The sequence below is a fragment of the Aulostomus chinensis genome, chromosome 18 (assembly GCF_037954235.1).
Source record: "Aulostomus chinensis isolate RoL2024-O1b breed Wild chromosome 18, RoL_Achi_v1.0, whole genome shotgun sequence".
Lineage (NCBI taxonomy): Eukaryota > Metazoa > Chordata > Actinopteri > Syngnathiformes > Aulostomidae > Aulostomus > Aulostomus chinensis.
This window is the reverse complement of record NC_141337.1, coordinates 12,474,341-12,497,095: the sequence shown is the minus strand read 5'-3', so window position 1 is coordinate 12,497,095 and position 22,755 is coordinate 12,474,341. Positions and strand designations below refer to the sequence as shown.

At 43.2% G+C, this 22,755-nt stretch overlaps 1 protein-coding gene and 1 long non-coding RNA gene across 3 annotated transcripts in view; one reads left to right on the top strand and one right to left on the bottom strand.

The window, feature by feature from the left end:
• Window positions 1-22,755, top strand: part of LOC147245197 (uncharacterized) — a 34,976-nt gene that overhangs the window by 2,533 nt on the left and 9,688 nt on the right. The window contains exon 2 of the long non-coding RNA XR_015110047.1: window positions 21,380-21,559. This is a non-coding gene — a long non-coding RNA (uncharacterized LOC147245197). The remainder of the gene's footprint in view (window positions 1-21,379; window positions 21,560-22,755) is intronic.
• Window positions 8,704-22,140, bottom strand: nptx2a (neuronal pentraxin 2a). Of its 2 annotated transcripts, none has more exons than XM_086185037.1 (5): window positions 21,143-22,140; window positions 19,394-19,637; window positions 15,099-15,343; window positions 12,027-12,206; window positions 8,704-11,460 (listed from the first exon to the last, which is right to left on the bottom strand). In XM_086185037.1, the coding sequence occupies exons 1-5, from the start codon at window positions 21,587-21,589 to the stop codon at window positions 11,233-11,235; spliced, it is 1,344 nt and encodes a 447-aa protein (XP_086041163.1). In that variant the 5' UTR covers window positions 21,590-22,140; the 3' UTR covers window positions 8,704-11,232. The 2 variants fall into 2 exon arrangements, with proteins under 2 accessions (XP_086041163.1, XP_086041162.1); XM_086185036.1 differs by having other exon boundaries at window positions 19,394-19,640; window positions 21,143-22,136.

The following is a 22,755-nucleotide window of genomic DNA, read 5'->3' as shown; positions in this document are numbered from 1 at the left end:
AGAAACCTTTTTAAAAAAACATATACAGGACCAAAAGCCTCATCTGTCGACCTTGGAAATGGGAACGTAAATCTGAGAAGTATAGGATTTTAAGTGATGGAGGTGAAACTCAGTTGATCTATGAAATGTATCTCACGATAAAAATAGTCTCGCAAAAGCCTTACCAGCACAAGCGCACACACACACACACACACACACGTGCGCACACACACACGCACGCGCACCGGCAGTACTGTCTGATGATACTGCAGTGAGAGATGTGTGAAAATTTAATAACAGAGTTGATATCAAACACTGCATCTCACTGGATCGGCTGTGCCGGGTAAAACTTTTGACACCGCGGAACATTTATAGACAGTAAACAGAGCTGTTACGAGCAATTCAGTCCTCATCAGATGACTCGTTCAACAATTTTTGTTTGTGTACAGAATCTGATGTTTTGTCCTATTTTGAGCTGGGACTGGAAATCAGAAATAAAGTAGGAACTAAATTCTATAATATAGGGCATTTTTAGAGGCTTTTGCAACAGACTCCCGAGTTAACGATCTTCTCAAAGAGAGACGAGGCCCTGACGGGGGAAGTAAAATCCCTTTTAGACTTGCAGAGGGGCACAAATGAAAGGACAAATCATAGTTGGTATCACAGAATTATGTGAGCTCATATCGGCAGAAATTTTGTGGAAGGGCAGAAACAAAAAATATTTGTAAGTCGATTGGATGAACCATCTGTCTGGCTAATCTCAACCGATCAACTCAATGAACTGAGGCCTGAAACCATTGATGGAAAAGCCTCTTTCTTTTTCGTGGCGAAAAACCTTTGGTGTCACTCGTCTTTCAAACAATGATCCGTTCTGGCAAAGTCCGAGCGGTCTAAAGGTGGAGAAGGGGCTGCGCGATTCCTGAGGTGTATGAAGAAGCCAGACTGCCAGGAGGTTCATAAGGATCCGTGTGATTTTTGCTATTGATTCTAAACTTTACTAGGAGCCTGCGGAAGGTTGTGAGGACAGATGCGATGTGTGATCTATGACCTGGTAGCTACAGGTGGGACGGTCTCCTGGGCTTGGAGAGGAAAATCAGGAGTTACAGACGCGAGGAGATGCGGGTGTATGGATGAGTAATCCTAGATCCCTGGATGAAAGCACGGGTTTGACTTATTTAGCTTTGTTGGATGGAAAAAGGAATTTCGATGGAGTGCGGAAATAAGGGCAGGAGTTCAGATTTTGTTTAAAAAAAGCAAGATTTTTAGCAGATGGCATGAAGTCAGTGAACAGGGAGCTGATGTAGGATAAATCATATCTGGATTTTGGAGGAGAAAGTCGAGTGTTTCAACTGATTTAATATGAAGGAATCAACAAAAGAAGCAACTGGGCAATTTGACGACAAAGCGGAAAAAAACAAAACAGCCACCATCCATTGACCGGCCGTTGTCGTAGATGTCTTAGACTAATTACAACAACTGAAAAAAGCCCAGAGGATACAAGGGTAGAAGGGTGCCTGGAGCCTCGCGCAGGTTGTAGATTCAAATTCAAAGTTAAACTTGATATTTCGAAACCCACCTCAACGCTTAGTGGCAGCACGCATTACCATGAACATTGATGCCATAATCATTGTGTTTATGCTGAACTCCTAGTGGAATCCACACATTTGTGATCACACCGAGCAACTCAAAGCTGTGAAAGCTTGTAATGTGGCACAGACATCTCGCCCACGATTCTCGTCTGAATGAGACAAGAGCTGTCATTTTTAGCTGCAAAGCTTTGCGCTTGGGGACCTTGATTCAGGGCGTTTGAAGGCTCTTCACACGCGAATACTGACACAAACTCACAAAACATGCGCTAATTGCAGGATCTGTTGGTACAACACCTTCCCAAAAATATTCAAGGTTTGAATTTGGGTTAATTACACCTTCCTAATCCCTCCTAAGCTACGGCACAGTTGAAAAAAGATTTATGATGGACAAGAGAAGCTTTGATCTGGTTGTGTAGTATTAACAACCTGATGTGTTGCAGATCTTTTCTTCTGCAAAAAAACCCCCCAAAACAAGACACAGGTCTTCAGATGCAAAATGAACAAATCAAGCTTGTGTAAATCATTTGCATATAAAACAATTCCACAGCACGTGATGTTGAATTCATCCTACTGAGACTGAGCCAAAGAGTCAGGGGAAGAAGGAGGAGGAAGTTAAAGATAGTATGTGTAGTCTTGACTGTAAATATTTCAACACCTGAATGAACAAATAGCCTATATATAACACACACTTGAGCGGTGAAATATTTGGCTTTCACCGAAGTAGCAACTTTTCCCTGAAGGCCGCCGTTAGAAACAATGCAATGTCTGACAGAAACTTTCACGTTTAACTTAACTGGTAACCATGGTGACTGCTGAGTATGGCTCACATGGCAGTAGTTGTATAATCGGAGGATTACTGCTTCGATCCCTGGCTCCCCCAGAGAAGTTTCCTTGGGCAAGATACTAATTGATGTGTGTGTGGATTTGCGTGTGTGTGTGTGTGTGTGTGTGTGTGTGTGAATATGTTGCAAGGCACTTTGAGTAGTCAATAGACTGAAACAGTATCTGAAAAGCCTTTACAGATTTTCGTTCCAAAATCAATGTTCCCTCATGCTATGAATCCAGTCTTGTTTAGCATCATCCAATTTTTTGTCAGATTAGGAAATCTTGAATTCTTATATCAAACATCCTTTTCAACTTTGTCTCAATGTCTCTTACCTGGAAACCAGCATTGCGTATATCATCTTGCAAAGCTGTGGTTGGAGGGGGAAGCTAATCTGAAGACCCTGAACCAGAAATTTCTCAGAAATTGCTGTCTGAACGACATTCTCTGGCTGAAAGGTGTTTTCTGGCAGGAAAGCTTAAACTTCAAGGAACTTTGTTGCATGAATACCAACAGATTCCTCTTCTCAGGTGGTGACTCATTGTTGGTAGAGGGTTTTTACACAGGATCTTCACCAACACACACAATTAGAATCAAGCTTGAGGCTTTAGCTACAATTTTTGTGGGTCTCTCTTTTCCTTAAATTTTCTGACTTAACTTTCTAATTGAAAGAAATGTTTTCTGCTATTTGATTAGATTTAGGTGTGGGGGGGTAACTTGATAGGTCTGAGAAAACACCAAGATTTGAAAAAACTTTCATCACGTTAACTATGTAGTCTGCCTGGCTTTCTGTTGGCAATACTTTCGGGCAGGAAGCTTGTGAGGGGAAACTTCTTTGTGCCTTAAGTGTTTGTCACACTTTCAATTCAAAAATACCACAACTGCAGCAGCATTAAAGTCTGGAAAGAAATCCATTTGTGTTGTTTGTGGGAAAGTTTCAACAGTGCTAACTGTGGAGATAAAGCATGAAAGATCAGTTCTTCAGCTTAGCTAACGCTTTGCGGTGGAGAAGTTAGCTTAACGGCTAGCCCTTCCAAAAGTAGAGTATTGAAGTTGAAAAGGTTACATCCTACACTTCCCATATTTGAAGTTCTGATTTGCCCTTTGTTCCACCAAATCTTAAAGAATCTTCAACTCTTCCTATCATAATTTAAGTTTTAGGCTTTGCAAGGTTGTGGAATAAGGCCACAGTGGACTTCAATGGACATTGTCCTTAAATCTTGAAAGTGTGTGTGTGTGTGTGTGTGTGTGTGTGTGTGTGCGTGCGCGCGTGTGTGAGAGACTGATGTCATGACTGTAAAAGCCATGAATAGACGAAAAGGCGTTATAAGTGATGCAAAATCACAATGTTCAGAAACATTGTTAGAATTATCTTTGACTTTCAGAGCCGTGCAATGTCAGAGCTATAAAGAAGTTTGTGCTAAAACTTGTTATGGATGTTGCTTAAGTTCATAAACCATCACGTCCATATTCATATCCAGCTGGGTTAAAATTCAGAGCTGGTAATGCTATTTGTGAGGAAAGAGGGTGGCTGCAGTTGTCCACGGTCTTGTGAGGTATTACCTATAGTCTGCTACCATTTATGCAAAATTTACTGCTGTTTATGCGAACATCCTTGAAATCCTTTGGCAAAAATTAGTCTAAATTCTATTTTGTGATCAATCACGACGACAGTAACTCACAACCCGAGCAAGCACCAAGGGCCTGCCACTAAATCACCTCCGGCTGTGCATACAGGTTCCCACCGTCCCGACACGGAATATATAATATTCAATAGTTTCTTCTGTAATTCATGGTGCATTTTTATCCAGAAGTGGCCTGTGTGATAAATGTAATTCCTCTCATTTGATCCGCTGCTTTGCCTCATGGACAGTATTTTATTTTGCAGTACTCTCCCATTAGCTGTGTCTTGCTCAAAGTCAAGTTTGAACAAAGAAGCACTGCAGCATTTCCAAAAAATCCCAGAGTGACAAACAGAGTGGGTGCACAAATCGCCTCTCACTAACAAGGTGTTTAAACAGCATGTACTTACACACACTTATATGATGAGCTGCCTACTTCTTTTCCTCTGTGTATGACGCCCTGAAGCAGCATCCCCTCAGGCACGTGGAGCCTGCAGCAGCAGGAGGAGGAATACAGCTAACATGATGATGCTGACCTTGGATGCAAGGCTGTTGATCTTGGCTGCTGCACTCACTCGTATTGTATCATAATTCCTCTCCAGTTGCTTTACTCTCAGCAGCACAGGTGCTTACTTTCAGTCCCCAGTTCTTCCTCAGCGACAGACGTCAAGCCTCAAACTATTGTTTCACGACCCGCGTCTCCTTTTAACCTTTTAACCTCTTGTACTGTCTTTTGCGGAAGTGCTTGGGTTAAAGAAGGATGGACCTACTTTCATCAAGAGGAAACAGGAAGTCCATATTCATAAATAGGAAATGGCTACGCAGGTTCTATAAATAGGCACTGCATGGATTTATATCTGCAAAACATGGTTTTATGTCCCTAGATCCCTTTCCTGATGAAAGTCACGTGACCTTCTAATGTCAGTCGAGAGCAAGGCTTAATCGCGCTCGCGCGTGTGTGCGCGCGCGCGCTGTGCACTGTGCGAGTTAGTTGAGGGGAGGGTTGGTTCATCTCTTGGGTCGGGAATGTTGACTGGTGGTGATTTTGTTAGCAGCAGTGGAATGATCTAGATAATACACTTATCCACAGTCCCTGTGGGGGGTTGGGGGAGGCGAGGCACAGACATCTGATTAGATTCCACAAAGATAAAAGGATCACGGTTAGTCACATGTCTAGTTTATTACTGGGTGACTTTGGGAGTCCACGCCATGAATCAACAATAAAATCATGACTAACTGTGTTTAATATTCAGTCAAAAGCGCTGATTTATTTATCATACTTTCTCTTGAGACTCTCAGCAACAAATGCGTCGAGTTTTATTTCAGCTCAATTCAGATCACTTTTTTAAAATTATTTTTTCAACCAGTTAGAAACCATTTTTCCCCTTCTTCTTCTGCTGATGTTAGTACCTTTTTTTTTAAAAAAGCACATTTTTCTCCCCAGAATGACAAATGTAAAAATAGCTGCAGCTGAAACTCCATATTCAACTCAAGAATCCTTACGTGCGACCTCGCATCGAGCGAGTGATTCAACAGGTACGTTGTAGATATGCTCACAGGTAAATAAGGAGTTATTTGTTCTTTAAAAAGGAAAAAAAAGAATGTTGCAGGGGAACAACCGAGCGCGACGCACATTTGCAGCTGCCTGTCATGAAGCTTGACAGGTGAGTTTTACATTTGTAATCCACGGAGCACGATTTTAGAAAGGAAAAAAAAAAAAGATTAGGGGGTAAATTTAAGCTCTCGTCTTTGCAGGGAGAACATATTATATTACAGCGTATCTTCAAAGATCTATTATAAAATATTCTTCTGCAGAAATCCTAGATATATTATTATGAGGCTAAATTGTCTCATAAGGAATAGACTTTATCCTCAGCCTTAATGAAATCCTGGGGAAAAAAAAAAGAGACGAGACATTAAGAGAAGACTGAGTTTAGGTTGAGCACTTTATATTCTGACTGGGTATCGGTGGAGCTTTGTAATCGAAGCGGGAGGAACCATCATATTTGGGATGTTTTACCATGCTTGAAAATTTCATGTGTATTGCTTTACAGAATAAAGATGAATGAATATCTTCCTCCAGCATCCAGGGGCTCTTTGATCTTCAGAGAGGTGGCATTACAGACTGTCAAACAGCAGCTGTTTCCTCTCCTGTGCTGATTAATTTGTTCATCCCACCCTCACATCAGCTCCAGTCTTTTTAATTCTCATTCCTCCCAAAACAACATTTAAAAGAAAACACAAACCCTCATCTCCTGAAGACAAAGCGTGTGCTGTCAATCCCCTTGGAAATGAATGAATAATACTAACAGGGACGATAATAATAACAATAAATGGATTTATGGGGACGACAACGTGTTGTAAGAAAACAGAGATGAAAAGTCAGGGTACTTTTGTGACTAATTTAAAAGAGAGCTGCCTGACAGAACCAAAGATGGGAACAGAATATAATATTTTTAGTGCATAATTTTATTAAGGCGGTAGTACAGGCTGAAGGGGGTTTTGGGGTCTCACTAATAGCGTGTGACATCCAAGAAAACTGCAGTTTTCAAATGCCTTGGAGATCCTTTCCTTCTGCATGCTCTTTTGTTCCATCAGGCTTTAATTACTGAACCAAAAGACTCCACTAGTCTTGATTCTGAAAACTTGTTTTTCTCCTTCATTGCGGCTCCATGGGGAATCAGTGCGAGAGGGTCCTTGAAGCAGAATGGCTTTTTAATTTTACTCCTTCCCCACCATTCCCATCTGCACCCCCTACAGATCTGTACACGTATCCAATGACAATCACGGTGTGATTTGATGGGAAATTACGGGCTTTTCACACATGTCTACGCCACCTTAGGCGAGTTGGAGAAGCCAGATGATTTTCATCGTGGAGAAAACGTGCGTAGATGTGAGCAAAAGCTTATGTGCAAACTGTTATTCACTCCTGCCGCGTGTGGAAATGGATCAATGAACAGTTCCATCAAATCAGAATATAACACACCGACTGGAGACCCACAATAATATTAAAGGGATAATTCAGATTTCATCCATAGAAGAGTCGTCCATGCACAGCAGCTCTGATGCTCGGCGGTGTCTGCCTGACTGGTGTTGGGTACAGTCCTCTGGGAAAATAAAAAGAAGTAGTGTTTCTTCAAAACAAACATCCGTAAATCTTTACCTGTTTACATTTTAACATTTTTACAGCCTTGCATCCACAACTGCTCTGCACGTCCTGCGCTGTAACTCCACAGAAGCATCAAACAGCCGCGTTACTGCGGAGTCATGCAGTGCAGAGCATGACGTTGTCTTACGGCAAGAAGTTAGGCGATGAAAATGTTCCTTGCACAGCTATATGAGGTGGATGTTTAATTTTTTTTTCCAGCAACCTTTCCTCAGGAACGCTCCTGCTTCTCTCCTCGATGAAAACTGAGCCAAATCTGCCATAGATGACAACCTCATAAAACCCCACCGCAACCCTCCGAAAATCAGAACGATCACTTTAATTGAATCCTTACATTAAAGGTAACTGATTTTAATGTGGTGGCAACATGGCTCAGAGGTAGAGTGGCTGTCTCGTAGCTGAAGGGTTGATGGTTCGATCTTCACTTCCCCCAGTGACCAAAGTGTCCTTGAGCAAGATACAGAGCCCCTTATTGCTCCCGATGGCCCTGCAACAGACTGGAGACCTGTCAAGGGTGAGCCCTGCCCCCTTGCCCAATGTCAGCTGGGATAGGCTCCAGCCCCCCCTGGCCCAGTTGGTGGGAGGAGTTTCAGCGACTACTCTGTTCTCCTGGTTCTCTACAGGTGTAATCCTCTGGTGCTCTTCACGCCTCACACCATCACTGAGAGATCAGAGCATTGATCCTTCACACAAGTGTCGCCCCTTGAGGAATAACCTATGATGACACGTCCTACCACAAGCTTGGTGTGGATGATAATGATTTTCAGGACTCTTTATTTTTTGTGCCACTAGAAAGACCAGTTAGTCAGGTATCCTTAACGTTTCAACACAAAACAATTCGATTCCCATTTCTATTCCATCTCATAAGTATCGTACATTAACTCCTGCAAGATAATTTGTCTCGTATTGAACTAACCTGAGGGAGAACGGCTGCAATTAAAGCGGAGTGGTAATATGTGGCAACAGTTCTGTCATGAGGCCCGAAAGTTTGCTGGGTCACACTCACCCTCCTCCATCTCACACACAAACTTGTTCTTAAATAACACAAGTTAAATTGGTTTGGGATGCAAACACAGGCCCGTAGCGCGATTCTCGCTACGACTCAGCAGCAGTGCTGCTGCATAACAGAACCCTCAAGAGTTTCTTGCAGCAACTAACCAGAGCACTGAAAGATTGAATCTAACCTATTTAAATATCCACTCATCCATCCATTTTCTTCCACTTATCCTGTTAAGGGTCATGGGGGGGCTGGAGTCGATCCCAGCAGCCTTCGGGTGAGAGGCGGGGTTCACCCTGGACAGGTCACCTGTCCATCACAGGACCAACACATAGAGACAGACAACCATTCACACTCACAGTCACACCTACGGTCAATTTAGAGTATCAATCAGCCTCGTCCCCATCCGCATGTCTAACCGCTGCACCACTGTGCCGCCCTATTTAAATATATTCCAGCATTATTCTTTTTCCATAACACACATCAGAAAATAATGCACAATGCTTGTTTTACACAAACTAATGCATTTATCATTTATTTCCATTTTTTTCTTTAAATGCAATTTGGAATGTTGTAATTCATTTGACATTTGACAACATCAGGATGTCCAGTGAAAAGCAACACAATGAAAATTAGAGATACACAATGACGCTTTTTATCTTTTTTTTTTTTTTTAAAAAGAACCTTAACAATCATACACATATAGTTCATATTGTTGTGTATCAAGAGGCCACAGATTGTTGTTCGATGAAGATACAGGGACTCGCTTGAGTGTCACTGTCAACGCACAGCATTGTGAAGGCGGAAGGATCAGCATGTCCTTCATTGTAGCAGCTCCTATAACCCACGTGCAGGGTTTTTTTTTTTTTAATGAATATTTCCACTTGGAAGTCTGCCAATCAAGAGGATTTCTCTCCATTACACTAGCCAGATGAGAGGACGTATCCTTGCATGTTGTGGCTAGTCTCACTTATGATATGGCGACCAGCTGGACAGGCGTCTGCATCTGTGCAAGAGTTTTCTGTTCAAAAAAAAAGACCTTAATCTGCATCTGTGATTATAGTACAGTGTCCTTATTGAGAAACTCCAGTGACATAGACTTCATCGCGAATACATTGCTATGATAGTTCAATGACTTCAGCTACTTAAACACACAGTAGTTCTGCCAAAGCTTGATGATTTACTGCTTTAATTGTCCCTTGGTCTTTAATTCGAGCAAAAGGACATTCAAGCGCATGGCAGAGAGGTGCGCGAGTCCTGCTAGAGGGAGGGACTTCAGAGCAATTTCTTACCGGCGTGTCATTTGTTCTCAAATTGTCCACCATTAAAAGTAGTTTTCACAAAAGGCCATTCACAATGTATGTCTGTAAGAAATTGCACTCCCCTCCCCCTTCCCCAACCCATAATGTGTTGCTACTAAACAAAAAAATCATGAGCAGAAAAATATATATTCTACAAGAAGGAGAACTCCTGCTTTTACTTTGAAGGATTAGGACACTTAGAACAGGAACAATTGGTGACAATAAGTCCTAATAACGTGACGCGTGCATCCTTTTTTTTTTTTTTAAAAAACAAAACATTCTGCGCTGTCCAGTAAGATACTGCATCATACTTTTTTTTTTGTTTTCAAACGTGGACACAAGCTGTTTTTTAATGGCTTTCATACTTGTGTCCAAGGACATTTCACAAGAGGGAAACAAAACTCTAACTTTGTCTCTCATAGGGCCGACAGGCGTTGTGATATCAGAATTGTACCATTAGTCAAAAACAAAAAGGACTGACACACGACAATAAGCACTGACATAAATTAAGCTGCACGTTTAATAAGCGGTGCCATCCGTTCCGAAAACCCACTTCGAATTTCCTTCCATTTAAAAAAAAAAAAAAAAAATCTAAATGTCCTTCTTGTTTAGTGTCACTACGACATTCATAATGTCCGTACAGAGCGCCGCTCTCACCATTCCAGATCAATTATGGCTCACTCATTCATAAACACAAATAATTACAACCCAAAGGAGGAATTAAGGATTGTCCTTCAAGGTCAAGCCCCATCCATGTCCCTACCGGGCACTCGGCTGCCATCCACAGCTCTGCTGAGCTGGTCCTGGGCAGCTGTCCGACATCACTATTAACCTGAGCAGAGCCAGCCCCATCCATAAAGCTGTTTGGGATATGGCAGCTGCTCAAGGGGCAGAGAGGTATTAAGCGTAGATTTACAAGAATGAAAATGTCCTGCCTCCCTCATAATCTCCAGACTTTTAACACGCAAGACGAACCGTACACTCATAAATCCACACAGACGCACAAAAACTCTTATGTAATGTTGTCAGCACGCTCCATTGGCTTATTTGGAGACACACACACACACACACACACACACTCAGACACACTCATTTTGTGTTTTGACAGAAGGCATGCACTGTCACTTCTAAACGGACTTCCTCGCTTGGGCTCATGCATAATATATAGACAATCAGCCATGTTGCGACGCTTCACAGTAATCGACATCGAGGTTCGGTCTTGTCCACTTTGAACTGGTGAGCCTCCGCCTCATTTCAGTGCGCTTCTGGTTCACCGCCTCATTGCTCTTCAAACAGAGGGGAAGCTCACAGCGTGTAGTACTCTACCACGTAACTCAGGAATAGTGTTCCACAGCACATCAAAGCCTGCTTGAGCTCACATTCACTACAAATACAGTGCAGCATGTCAGTATGAGGGAGCAACCGAGAGACAAAAAAAGGAGCTGATTTCAAAGAGGAATCAAATGAAAGCAGATGAGAAAACACACAAAAGAAAGACGACGCAGTAGACTGATGCAACAGCATATCTTCTCCAGGTGATCAGACTAATTTGACGTCTCCTGCAATTTTTCCAGGGTGAAAAGTGAATGAACACATCAACGTGAATCTGAAGCCAGTAAACATTGAGTCTTTTAGACTACCAGACAATAAATACGCAGAGAAACCTTTAATTTGGGATTCAACAGAGAAGCAACAGTCCACAATACTTAGCTTCTCCATCCCAGCGGCCATACTAGAGTCCTCAAATCAGATCCTTTAAGAATCGAACGCGCGGTCTTCACATATTTCCAGAGCAGCTTTAGTTGCACCACCAAACACTTCCACGTTAGCGTCAATCCAAGGAACCACATTGCCGGGCATGTAGGCTGAGCAGTTGGCCAAGCCCATGATGTCCACGGGCCTCAGCACCCGGTCCCACATGTTGAACTGGCTCAGCTCACCAACGAAGGCCTGGGTGGCATCGAAGCGCCCTCCAACTATGTCCTTCATAGAAAGGCAGAAGAAGAGCTTTAACAGTACAAGTTGAAAAATGTAAACAGACTTTAATTAGAATGAATCAATTCTCTTTGATTTTCATCAAGCTTCCAAACGGCACCGGGCATTTTTCAGTCGACTGCTGCTTTAAAAATATCTGAGTTTTGTGAAATCCCCAAAATTGTGCAATCGGCTGCAATCTCACTTTGTTCATATGACTGACACATGAAGCAACAAAGCGCTTCAGACTAGACGCAATATGTATTCGTTGCTCTTTGTGAAGATTGCTCATACATCTTTTTACATCCTGGAGCGAACCAACAGAGTGACCTGTTAATGAAACTCCCCAAAGCATTCTGTTGGTGTTTTAAAGGCAGTTGAATGAGGTAATCATGAAAGGGCCACAATAGCGTGAGAAGAGCCTCTTCCCTCCTCTATGCGGCTCCCAGCACTGTGCCTCTGGCACTGAGCTCAGATGGAAAATACACTCGGGGGTTTTATTGACACAAGGAAAACACACACACACACATCCCTGTTCTCAACCACCTACACGTAAGCCTTTCTAATGCGCTCACCTGCTCTTGGCCCAGGATGATCACCCCTCCAGGTTTAATTGGGTGCCAGGGGGCCAGGTTGTCCCCTGTGCCTAGACGCTCACCATCCTGGTAAGCCTCCCAGAAACCGTCTCTGGTTGTCCAGGTGATGCAGATGTGGTGCCAGCGGCCATCACTCACAGACAGAGGAAGCTGGGCCACCTGGTCAGGAGATTAGGCCAAAGGGTGAGGCACATGAAGGCAGGGAGGGACAGCCGATATGAAAGGGCAAGAGGAGCCAAGAGAGATTTGAGATTAACCACAGCAAGTTGGAAACAAGGACAGCAATTAGAAGGGTTAGGGTTTAAAAAGAGACAGCCTTCAGCAGAGATTTCTCCAGATGAGCCAGGGCGACACATGAAATTTAGATTACCCAGGTGACATCAAGGGAGCGAAGATCCTTCAAAGCGGCAGGGGTAGCTAACAGCAAAACACTGTCTTCGTACGCGTTTGTTCGGAGATCAAAGACAAAACAACTGGTTATTTTACCGAGCTCACACAATGACATCACAGTCCACTGAGGATAGCGCAAGAGGAGATTGTGAACATGAAACTCATTAGCTTTTTTTTTTTTTTTTTTCCTGCACAATTATCTCACCCATATGTGCAGTGTTCTTTTGTTGCAGATACAAATAAATCTGGGAAGAGTCACTGAAAATAAAACAAATGTCACTTGCAATTGCAGAGGCAATTGTCCTTGTTAAGGAAACCAGGTGGCATCTTCAAGTCACTGGGGCTGTGGGGAACAATAGAGGTATGATCACAAAATGTAGGAGTAGGCTGACTCAGTGGTTGAAACACAGTCAAGGTTTGTGATGTGAAGAGCTTAATGTTAAACACTGTATCCACGGGGCATCCACTACTATGAATATATGAGTCACTCATCTACATTTTCACTACGTTGGATCTCATTCTTCAAGAAACATACAAATATTTGAAGGTTATGACACTGCAGGAATTATATTTAGAAGGAATTGGGTCAACAGGGAACATTAGCATACGTTAGCATTGTTGATTTTACAGTTTACTTGTTGAAAAGTTAATGGGTTTTTTTTAACTGTTTTTTTTTTTAGTTAAATAAATAAAGTAAAGTTTGTGGTTAAGACTTGCTAAAAATATTTTCACTTCTTTGCCTTACAGCGTAATATACGGCAGTAAATACCATACATCTTCTACTGTTTATCCTGCTAACCACTGCACCACCGTGCCGCCCGCTGAACGAAACATTTCATGCATTTTTGTTTTTCTATTTTCTGCAATTATCCAAAATCCACTGTTACAAAAAAAAAGGGAACTGACAGCGATGCCCAAAAAATACAGCATTCCTGATTTATTCTGTTCAGGGCATTTTTATAGTGTGACCGATGGAAAACAAACCTGCCTTTTGTCCCTGTGAACTAACATGATCCGAATCTGCAAATGTGGAAATACAGCAATGTTAAAAGCCACTATGCTTTCAAAATATCTGCAGTTAAAAAAAAAACAAAAACCCAACTCAATCCCACAATGTTTTTTAACTTATAGTTCAGAAAACATTGCTCTTCTTCTCAAAAAAGGCTGTGGGTTCTGCAGATAAAAGCAAAATGCACTTGGCTTGTCACAAGGATGCAAGTGATGTTTGCATTATTGTAAAGAATTTGAGAAAACATGAAATAATAATTGGATACATCTGCAATAATCTGTATTTAAATCTCTCAGGCAGTTGTGGAATAATTTTCAAAATAACACCAGATTTATAAAGCTGGGGGCATCAGATTACACATGCACACTTGCCAAAAGAACACCGTGTTCATGTTGTACGCGACCGCTTACAGACACAACTCCTGGCATTTGGTAGGCCAAAGTGGGATGTTGTATATTCACCGAAGTTCAGCTTCAAATGATGCGACATCAACATTTTGACGATGTCGACGTTGCTTTACAACAATAAAGATTTGCCCTCCGCACAGCCACCCACAAACACAAAACAGACAACATAGCACTTTTTAATGCTGCTGAAGCAGCTTTCTGCTTCCTCTCAGTATGCAGCCAAATGAACAGGATAAATATTACGCCCCAGTGGACCCTGTTATCACTGTGAATAAGTTTAGTACATGAGTGTATTACTGCACATACAGTAATCATATTCACCAGCCCTCTCTCTCCCTCCTCCATCTCTCATGTTCCCTCTCTCGCCGTCTTTCTCCTGCATTAACTTCTTTTTTCCTCTGATCACTCTTTCCCTCACTCCTCTCAACATTTGATCACCTCCAAAGCTCTACAGCTTTATTTCCTCCCCCACTCCTTTTTTTTAACCCCCCCCCCCCTCTCATATTCTCAACCCTTTCTCCAAACATCTTTCTCTCATCTGTCTGACTTGAACACATGTATAATGCATAGTGAGGGGAAAGCTGTGAGGAAACCTGCCTGGGCCAATAATGCCAAACGTAAACAAGTGAGGAAAAAAAAAATCTCCAGTGCAGGAATATTCCATCCAACCCCCCCCCCAAAAAAAACAAACAAACAAACAAATAAACAAACCCCCAAGCCATCATCGCAATAGAAGTGACAAAACCACCAGGAAACTACGACATCTTGTTATTACAATTTACATAACAATTACATTTTCAGTCCCTTTTAAGACAAAATGCTGTAAAATATTCATGCATGTGTCTAATGTGTTTCAGTTGTGTTAACCAAAACTCCCATTAGATGTCAGAAAGAGCTTGCAGAATGTGACTGTGTGAGCATAAGTTTTCTAATGAATTACTGTTATTCTTGGGTGAGTGTGGAATGTAGGTCAATGATATTAAATGTTTATAAGGTGCAAAATTAAATATTCAGAGCTGAAGGTCAGTGAATCTCCTCTCAACTGTATCATTACTGTGCTCATACCATAGAATGTGACTGCTGGTTTCACACTGCGATGCAGACCAGCAAGAGCATGCACGTAATTAGTCACCACTGGTCTACATTTTATTTTTACGGTTATTACAGCCAACGGGGCTTAGAAAATCAGGGCACAATCTAGATCTTGTGGTTGCTATGAGAACCAGTTTTGCATGATTTACCTACCTTATCATTGACTAGTAGCTCAATGGGATTGTTGCCCCATTCAATGAGGACAATTTCGTTAGCTTGTCCTGGCACGCCGTATGAGAAGGGGGTTCCTATCCCAGGACTGGCGCTGGACTTGAGCCACATGCAAACAGTGAAGGCGTACATTTCTGGGAGACTCTTCTTGATGCGTCCATACAGGTAGTTTGTACGCAGAGGCAGGGACACCTTGAAATCTTCAGGTGACTTGAAGGCATTGTTACCTGTGGAGGGATTAAAGATTACACGTTTGCTTTATTATGACTTTGACTTGCCCTGTTTAGATGAAAATTATATTTTCGCTGAGGTCTCTGAGAATGGAACTATAATAGTTGTAAAAACGTGAGGGGCGGATTAAATGTATGATGAGGGAGATGAGGATTAGGGTCAGTGGTGACAGGCAAAGCTGTGGTGCTGGAGATGGCTGGCCGGCCGCTTCGAATATCACATCATTTAATAGACAGGTGAACTGTTTAGCCGTGGGATTTATTTGGTCTTTAAACCTGTTGTTGTTGTCTGGGAGACAATAAAAACTGTGCCATATGGAGTTCCAGGGCACACAGTCATAGTTATTGTTTTTTGGGTTATAATATTAGTGATCATCATTTCCTATATCATCAGGCTTCATACTGATACTTTAGTCTACTTTGGGATTTCATAGAGGTCAGTCTTTCACCTGTATATCCAGGTCAGCCCACTGATTTACATGTACAAGGGGCCTCAGCTGGTTTTCCACTGGCCAGCAAAAATTCTATCTCAACCTTTTGACTTTTACCCTTTTTCTACATTTACTGGCAGCATGGTCGCTCATTGGCTAGCACCATTGCCCCACTGATAGAATAACCTGGACTGAAGCTCAAACTGTCCCTGGTCCTTTCTGTGTTGTCAGAGTTTGCATTCTCCGTGTGTCTGTATGGGTTTTCTCCAGGTTCTCCAGAGACGATTCTGAGAGCAGTGATGTTGCAATAGCCCCTGGTCATGTCTCTCAAGGTGAAATGGCCCTGGGTGAGGGCGCAGACCAAAAGGTACTCACATATCCAATTTATAGGTCGTGTTAGGAGTCCAGAAACCTCACTCAGAAGAATGGGAAAAGACCAGTCCTGGGAGGTAGCTCACTGGTGAGCATCTGAAAAAGACATTTGGGTTGTGTGTGTTGCCAAATGGGTGACAGGTAGCGGTGTGCACCTAGGAGTGCTGGATCAAGGCTCAAGGGACACTGAATATCACCTCAGCTCCATAACAAAAATCCTTGATTGGAATGGCCAAGTAAAAGATGTCAGGCAAATGTACAGACAACCCTGCCCCTCCAGTGTCCAGCTGGTGTACTGGATAGGCCCCTTCCTGGTGACTCCATATTCCAGCAGGTGGACCTAAATGCTCATCATGGCAATGATGGCCAAACCTTGAGGGAGGGGATTTAGAGGAATGGCGTACCTGATCTGACACTGAGTAGTCATTTGTTTATGGATTAACATGCTGCGTGGCCATAATGAACACCAAGTTCAAGCATAGGGTAGCTGCCATGCGGAAAACCCACCAACTTAACCTCGTCATAACTCAGGAGGATGTTTCTGAGGGAGTCAAGAAGCTCCTCAGTAGAAAGCACTTGGTATGGAGAAGATTCCAATGCCGTAGGAGGTGCTGTGGCAGTATGGGGGTACCTAGACTGGTTGTCAGGGGCCAACCAGTCTCCATGCAAGCATGGTGTCAGTAATCTCTGCACTGGGCCTCACATGTTGTCAGTGCTGGTCCAGAGTTGTCCTTTGTCACTGATTCTGTGTGTGATATTTGCAACCATCCCAGGAGTGAAGACCGTGTTTGGTTTCGGGACTTCAGGATCATTTCTCCGCTTATTGCACATAATGTGGTCCATGTGAGTCTCCTCCAGTACAGCAGTTTACAGCTGAAGAAGAAATGGTCAGGATGAGAGTCAACATGTCGAAGTCTGACGCCACAGTTTTCTGCCAGAAATCTGGGGGCTGTTCTCTCTTGGTTAGGAGTGAGTGTGGCAGATTGTTGAGTTGTGATGCAAAGGCTGCATCTCTTATCCTGAAGAAGCTGAGGCTTGGCTTGTTCAGCTGAGGCAGAAGGCAAAGCATCCAATAGCATTTGATTTACATTTCAGCCCTGACCTATGGTCACTACTTAGGAAGCAATCCAAAGAATGAGATCACGCAAGCGCCTGAAATGAGTTTCCTCTGTAGGGCGGCCGAGCTTAGCCTTAAGGTCAGTTTACAACCAAGATTCACCTTGATATGACTTCGGATTTACTGCTCCATTAATTTATAAAACTTTCCAGTCTACACCACTGCAAGAGCTCCTGTGCCTATTTCATCTCTTTGTAATTTTTTTTTTGGTGTAAACTGGCCTTTAAAGAGGTGAGGAGCTCAGACATCCTGAGGGAGCTCAGGGCAGAACTGCTGCTCCTTCATGTTGAAAGTCGTCAGCTAAGGTGGCTCAGACATCTGATTAGGATGCCCTCCAGGCACATCCAACTTGTGGGAGGTCCTGTGGTGTACCTGGAACATGCTGGAGGGATTATATCTACCTCATTTAGCCTGGGAATGCCTTGGGGTCCCCCAGAGCGAGGAGAGGGATGTCTGGGTGACCTCACTCGAACTTCTGCCACCGTGACCCAGTTCAAGATACATGGTAAGAAAATCAATTGAAGGATGAACTGAAGTAGTTCACAAGAAACCACAGTTATAAATGCTAGTTTGATCAAGACAGATCTGAAACCAAGTGCATGGTAGAAGTGAAGAGAAGCTCACTGAAATTTTAAAGAATGTGAGAATATAAATGGAGATAAGGAGCTGTTAAAACCACACATGCACACACAGATCCTTTTTTGCAAGGGTTTGCACCAGGAAAATATGCTGCATATTTTAGTAGGAATAGACCACTGTTTTATCAGTGTTTAAAAGATAATTCGCGACGTGGTATGCCTTACCTAAAAATAGCTATTAATCAGTAACACCCCTGTATTTCCTAGTTTCTCGATTATGAAACTTTTCAAACCACCCCAACACAAAGAAGACAAAGGACAGCATCACGGAATCCTGGATTCTTGATGTCTCATTATCCATGGATCTTTATCTGGGGTGCACATAGTTGTCCCAGGGGATTCTTCAGGGGATGTCCAATTCTTCCTCAGTTGGAAAAAAAAAAGGCCCTTTAGGTCCCGATGTATTGCCTCATTTTCAAATATAGATAATCTAAATGATCCCACGCCCATCGGAGCAGAAGTGGGCGCGCAACTAACGACAGATTCCCCAACTGTCAAAGCTAACCGCTACGAGGCTCTGAGGGGTTAGTGCCATGTTTTGACAGAGCTAGCATTAACTTTAGCGGGGCTAGCTTAGCCACTGGTGGTGCGAGTGACAGCAGCAACAGTGCAGTTCAGTCCCCATCAGTGAAATGTCACTCACTTTGGGCCTGAAGTGAAGTTTTTTTTCTCTCCTTTCATGAAATACAAGATGACTTACAAGGCTGAATAAAGAGCAAAAACTGTTAAAACTCTGTCACGTCCTCGTATTTACTACTTTGTGCTCGTGATATTATGCTGACAAATGAGGCCAAATGGAACATCTTAGAGAGGTTTTTTTTTTGTCAGTGAAAGTGGAGGAGGTACACAGCAGGGGGTTGAATATCTGAGAGCAGGGAAACAACCTGTTATCAAGTCAGAGGTGTCATGAGTAGTGCAAGTATCTGACATGATTCATCACCTACAGTACCTAACTGTCCTGACATAAATTGAACTGAATAACGCTCCCAAAAATGAAAATTCATTGCATAGAGGCCATAATAACTCGTTATATGGTATAAGTGGTTGTGTGTCTGGGAAATTAATTGTGGTCATCCAAACCTAAACCCTCTGTCCTCAAAGGGCCAAGCTTCAGGGGACATGAGCCTACAGGAAATGTCCAATAAGTGGTTAAAACTTCAAAAAATAATTTTCCTCTGGGCAGAGATATTTCAAGTTAGTCTGACGTCTACCATCAAAGTGATACCCTGAAGTGTGGACGTCTCTCTAATATTCCTAACTAATTACGCATGCAGTGTTGCTTTCTAAGTCTAACATTCATGACCAGCAGGAGCTTTGAGAATAGCTCTAAGTAAAACTCTGTTGTGAGATATTTTTTTAAACTTGCATCATCAGAAATTTGTACAGGGATTGACTAATTAGCGCTGAATCTGGCTGACAGAAAAGAAAAAGTCTGGCATTAAAATCTGGCCAACAATTTCCACACTGCCTTGCCTATTGATTCACTTACTTTTCTCAAGCTCCGTGATCCTCTCCAAGAGGGAATTAAGAGCATTCTCCGTGCGTTGGCGATGAGCTGCTGTTTCATTGTAAAGCTGGCTCTTTTCCTCTTCCAGCTCGGCCACCTTACGCAGGAGCTGGGTCTCTAGCGCCCCCAGACGCTGGCGAAGCAGCTCCCGCAGCTCTGGGGGCAGGGGTGTCAGTGCTGGCACACCTCCAGCTGACACGTTTGTACTGGGGAGACGCAAACTCTGCTGCTGGGAAGTCGGGAAGGAAAAAAATGCAGGATGATGGATGAGTGGATGGAGAGATAGATGGATGGATAGACAGACAGATGGATAGATCGAGAGAGAGGGAGGAAAATGGCACATACCAACAATGACACAAACATTTAATCCTGTTAAATGTGACATAAACAAGTTCTCCATCACCAATAATAATAATTATATGCAAACACAGACAGTGCGTCCCTGTTGGATATTGATTGGTGACCTGCCAAACAGTCATGGCTGGCATGGGTATTAAAGGTAGCCGTCGGCTTCCTGCGCCTGTGACGTCAGAGTTCACGCCAGGCGTGATCACAGATGGTTTTTGAAAAGAGGACAACAACTGCACAAGCTCCAACTTATGGGTGGTACACTCATACTATGGCGGAAAATACACTCAGATGTTCATCTCTAAAGCTGTGTAATGTTGCCCGGCGGTCTAATACCATTTGGGAGTGAGAGTTTGATTAATTCTGACACAATAGAAGTATCTGAATGACTCAAATACGAGCTTCTCTCCTAATCTCTCTCGCCGACGGCTGAAGCAACGACGGTCCAGGATGCATTTGATGATATGTGCGCCCGGGTTTGATTAGTGTGAGAGGTCCTGCTCTGGGGAGCCATACGTTATCAGCATCACTGGTTCTGCGATAGTAATCATGTTAAGCAGATGCAAATCAATAAATTCATGAAAACGCAATATCCTCACATCTGCAGTATATCCTTGATTTGATCAGGGTATTAAAGCTTCCAATCAAAACGAAAGGGGTGTGGGTGGGGCTGGGGCTAAGGGGACTGGAGTTAATGAATCACACAGCATGTAGAAATAACCTTGAGTCTCAATAACCACTGTTGGAAATGCCCATACTTTCAGGGACGTCAGCTGAAACACGATTATGATGTAAGAGATGTCAAACCACCTTCTAGCGCATGTGACTACTATAGGTGACCTCAGTATGACGTGATCTGTGAGCCTTGTGGCATGAATGCGCACAGCACAACTATCAATGGACTCAGGAAAAGGGCTTGCTGTGATGCAAAGGTAAAAAAAAATCAACGGCCGCTGCAGCATCTGATTCCATTTTATTTCACTCCTCTGATGCCTGCAAATTGCTGGAATTTCTTTCACCAGCAGCTTCAAAAACACTGCAAATATTGTGTGCATCGCACATGCAGCGCGCGCGCACACACACACACACACACACACAAGCGCGCGCGTTTCTAGGATGCATTGCAAATCCCTGCACCACATGCATGATTTAACTTTCGACAAGATGTTTTCTTATTGATGATTCCTCTGCGGTGGGTTCCACCGCCAGACTTCTACTGAGACGTGCTGGGACGTGTCTATTTCGTGACCCTTTGATCTCGTGATCCTCTCGGGCCCCGGATAGCAGATGTGCTCACGGTGCTCTAGATTACCGGGGGAAGAGTTGCAATGTCTCTTTACAAAAGACTTTTTTACGCATTGACTGCATGTTTGTGCGTCTCACCTCCAAGCTCTCCAGCCGACCTTTAAGACTTTGCATGGTCTTGCCCAGTTGGTCTATAGTCTCGCCGGGGTCCCGGGGCAAATCCCCCATTGTGTTCTTGCCGTACTCCTTCCGTCTGGAGCCCTGACCCCGGGACTTGCTCTGCGACTCGTCTGCTGCCGCCTCGCAGCGCGCTAGTTTGGAGTTGAGCTCCTTTATGGTTCCCTGTTGACTAACGATAGTCTCTTTCTGCTGCAGGATGGTCTCCCGGAGCTGGATGATAGTGTTCCGCAGCTCGTCCTCAACGGGGCTGCTGATCTGGACACGATTTCCCGTGGGGTCGTACCCGCATCCCGGCTCTGCGCCCGGGGGAATGGCGTTACAGACGAAGCGGCTACCTGTAGCATCCTGGCTTTCCACCGAGCGTCCACTCACCAGGTATAACAGTCCGATTACTACAGTCAGCATCCCGAACAGACACACAAATCCCACGAAGCAAAGGGAAAAAATACTCCTGAATTATTATCTGGATGTTTTAAATCACTTTTAAAACAAAAATCCAGCAGAACAAGTGTTTTTGCACATTTCCTGACTTCCAGCGTGGAATAAAAAGACCCAAATTAAGTCCATAAAACCATAGAAAAAAAAATAAATCCGCAATGAAAACCCTAAATCATATATCCACCAGCCACATGTTCGCTCCTGTTTCAAAGGATGCACTTATACATCTATAATCTTACATTCAGCAGGCGCAACCCTGACATTATTTCAACCAGATGCCTCCTTCGAGGGAGAGGGGAAAAAAATAAAGTTGATTTCTGATTTTGAGAGGAAGATGAAAGGAAAAATGAAAAATAAAATCCTGAGAATGTTGCAGGGAACTTGCCTGTCCGCCTCGTCTCCCCGACTGGTTGGACTGTCAGTGAGTGGTGCTGAAAAGACAGCGACGCTGCTCAACCAGATTATTAAGAGGAGCTGCGCACTGGCGCTTCCGCTCATCATCCGTGCGCTCCAGTTAGACGGCTTCATCCTCCAACATCGCTTAAATCCCAAGAGATTCAAGTCATGTCTTGGATACTGTACGTCTTATTAGTTTGAACCTGCTGGAGGTTTAACGGTATAAACTATATATTAAAAAAAAAAAAACCTCAAACATTTTAAGATTAAACGCTCCAAAAATGATGTTCAGTTGTTTCTGTTGCACTGACGCCTCTCAACATTCCTTCAGGACCTTTAATACTGTGTAATATTACCCTTTCTATGCTGATGCAACCACCAAACAATATCATCATAATAGTATATTCTGACAGCTGTCTGGAGCCTGCGCTGTGGAGATGTACCCCCCCTCCCCCCCAGCTAAATGTGTGTTTTGTTGATTTTTATTTTATTTTAGTCCCACATTTGATTCTAGAGTCTAAATCCACAGTTTAAATGTGAATTTCTCTCATTTACACGCTTTACCTGTTGGGTGACTGAAAATATGCATTAGAATGAGAGTATTTTTGCTTTTTAACTCCTGGTATTCTTTACTGTCCGTGTACAAATTCATGTACAATTCAGACTGCCCACATCTTGCTGTAGTTATGTGACGCGCTGAACAGCATCAAGGTCGCGCAGGGAAGTAATTATTGGTT

Coding starts and splice junctions, on each gene's coding strand:
- nptx2a (XM_086185036.1), bottom strand. CDS start 21,589: ATGCTGACTGTAGTAATCGGACTGTTATACCTGGTGAGTGGACGCTCG. Junction 15,344..19,393: donor GATCACGGAGCTTGAGAAAA/GTAAGTGAATCA, acceptor ATCCCTCCACAG/GTAACAATGCCTTCAAGTCA. Junction 12,207..15,098: donor AGCTACTAGTCAATGATAAG/GTAGGTAAATCA, acceptor TCTCCTGACCAG/GTGGCCCAGCTTCCTCTGTC.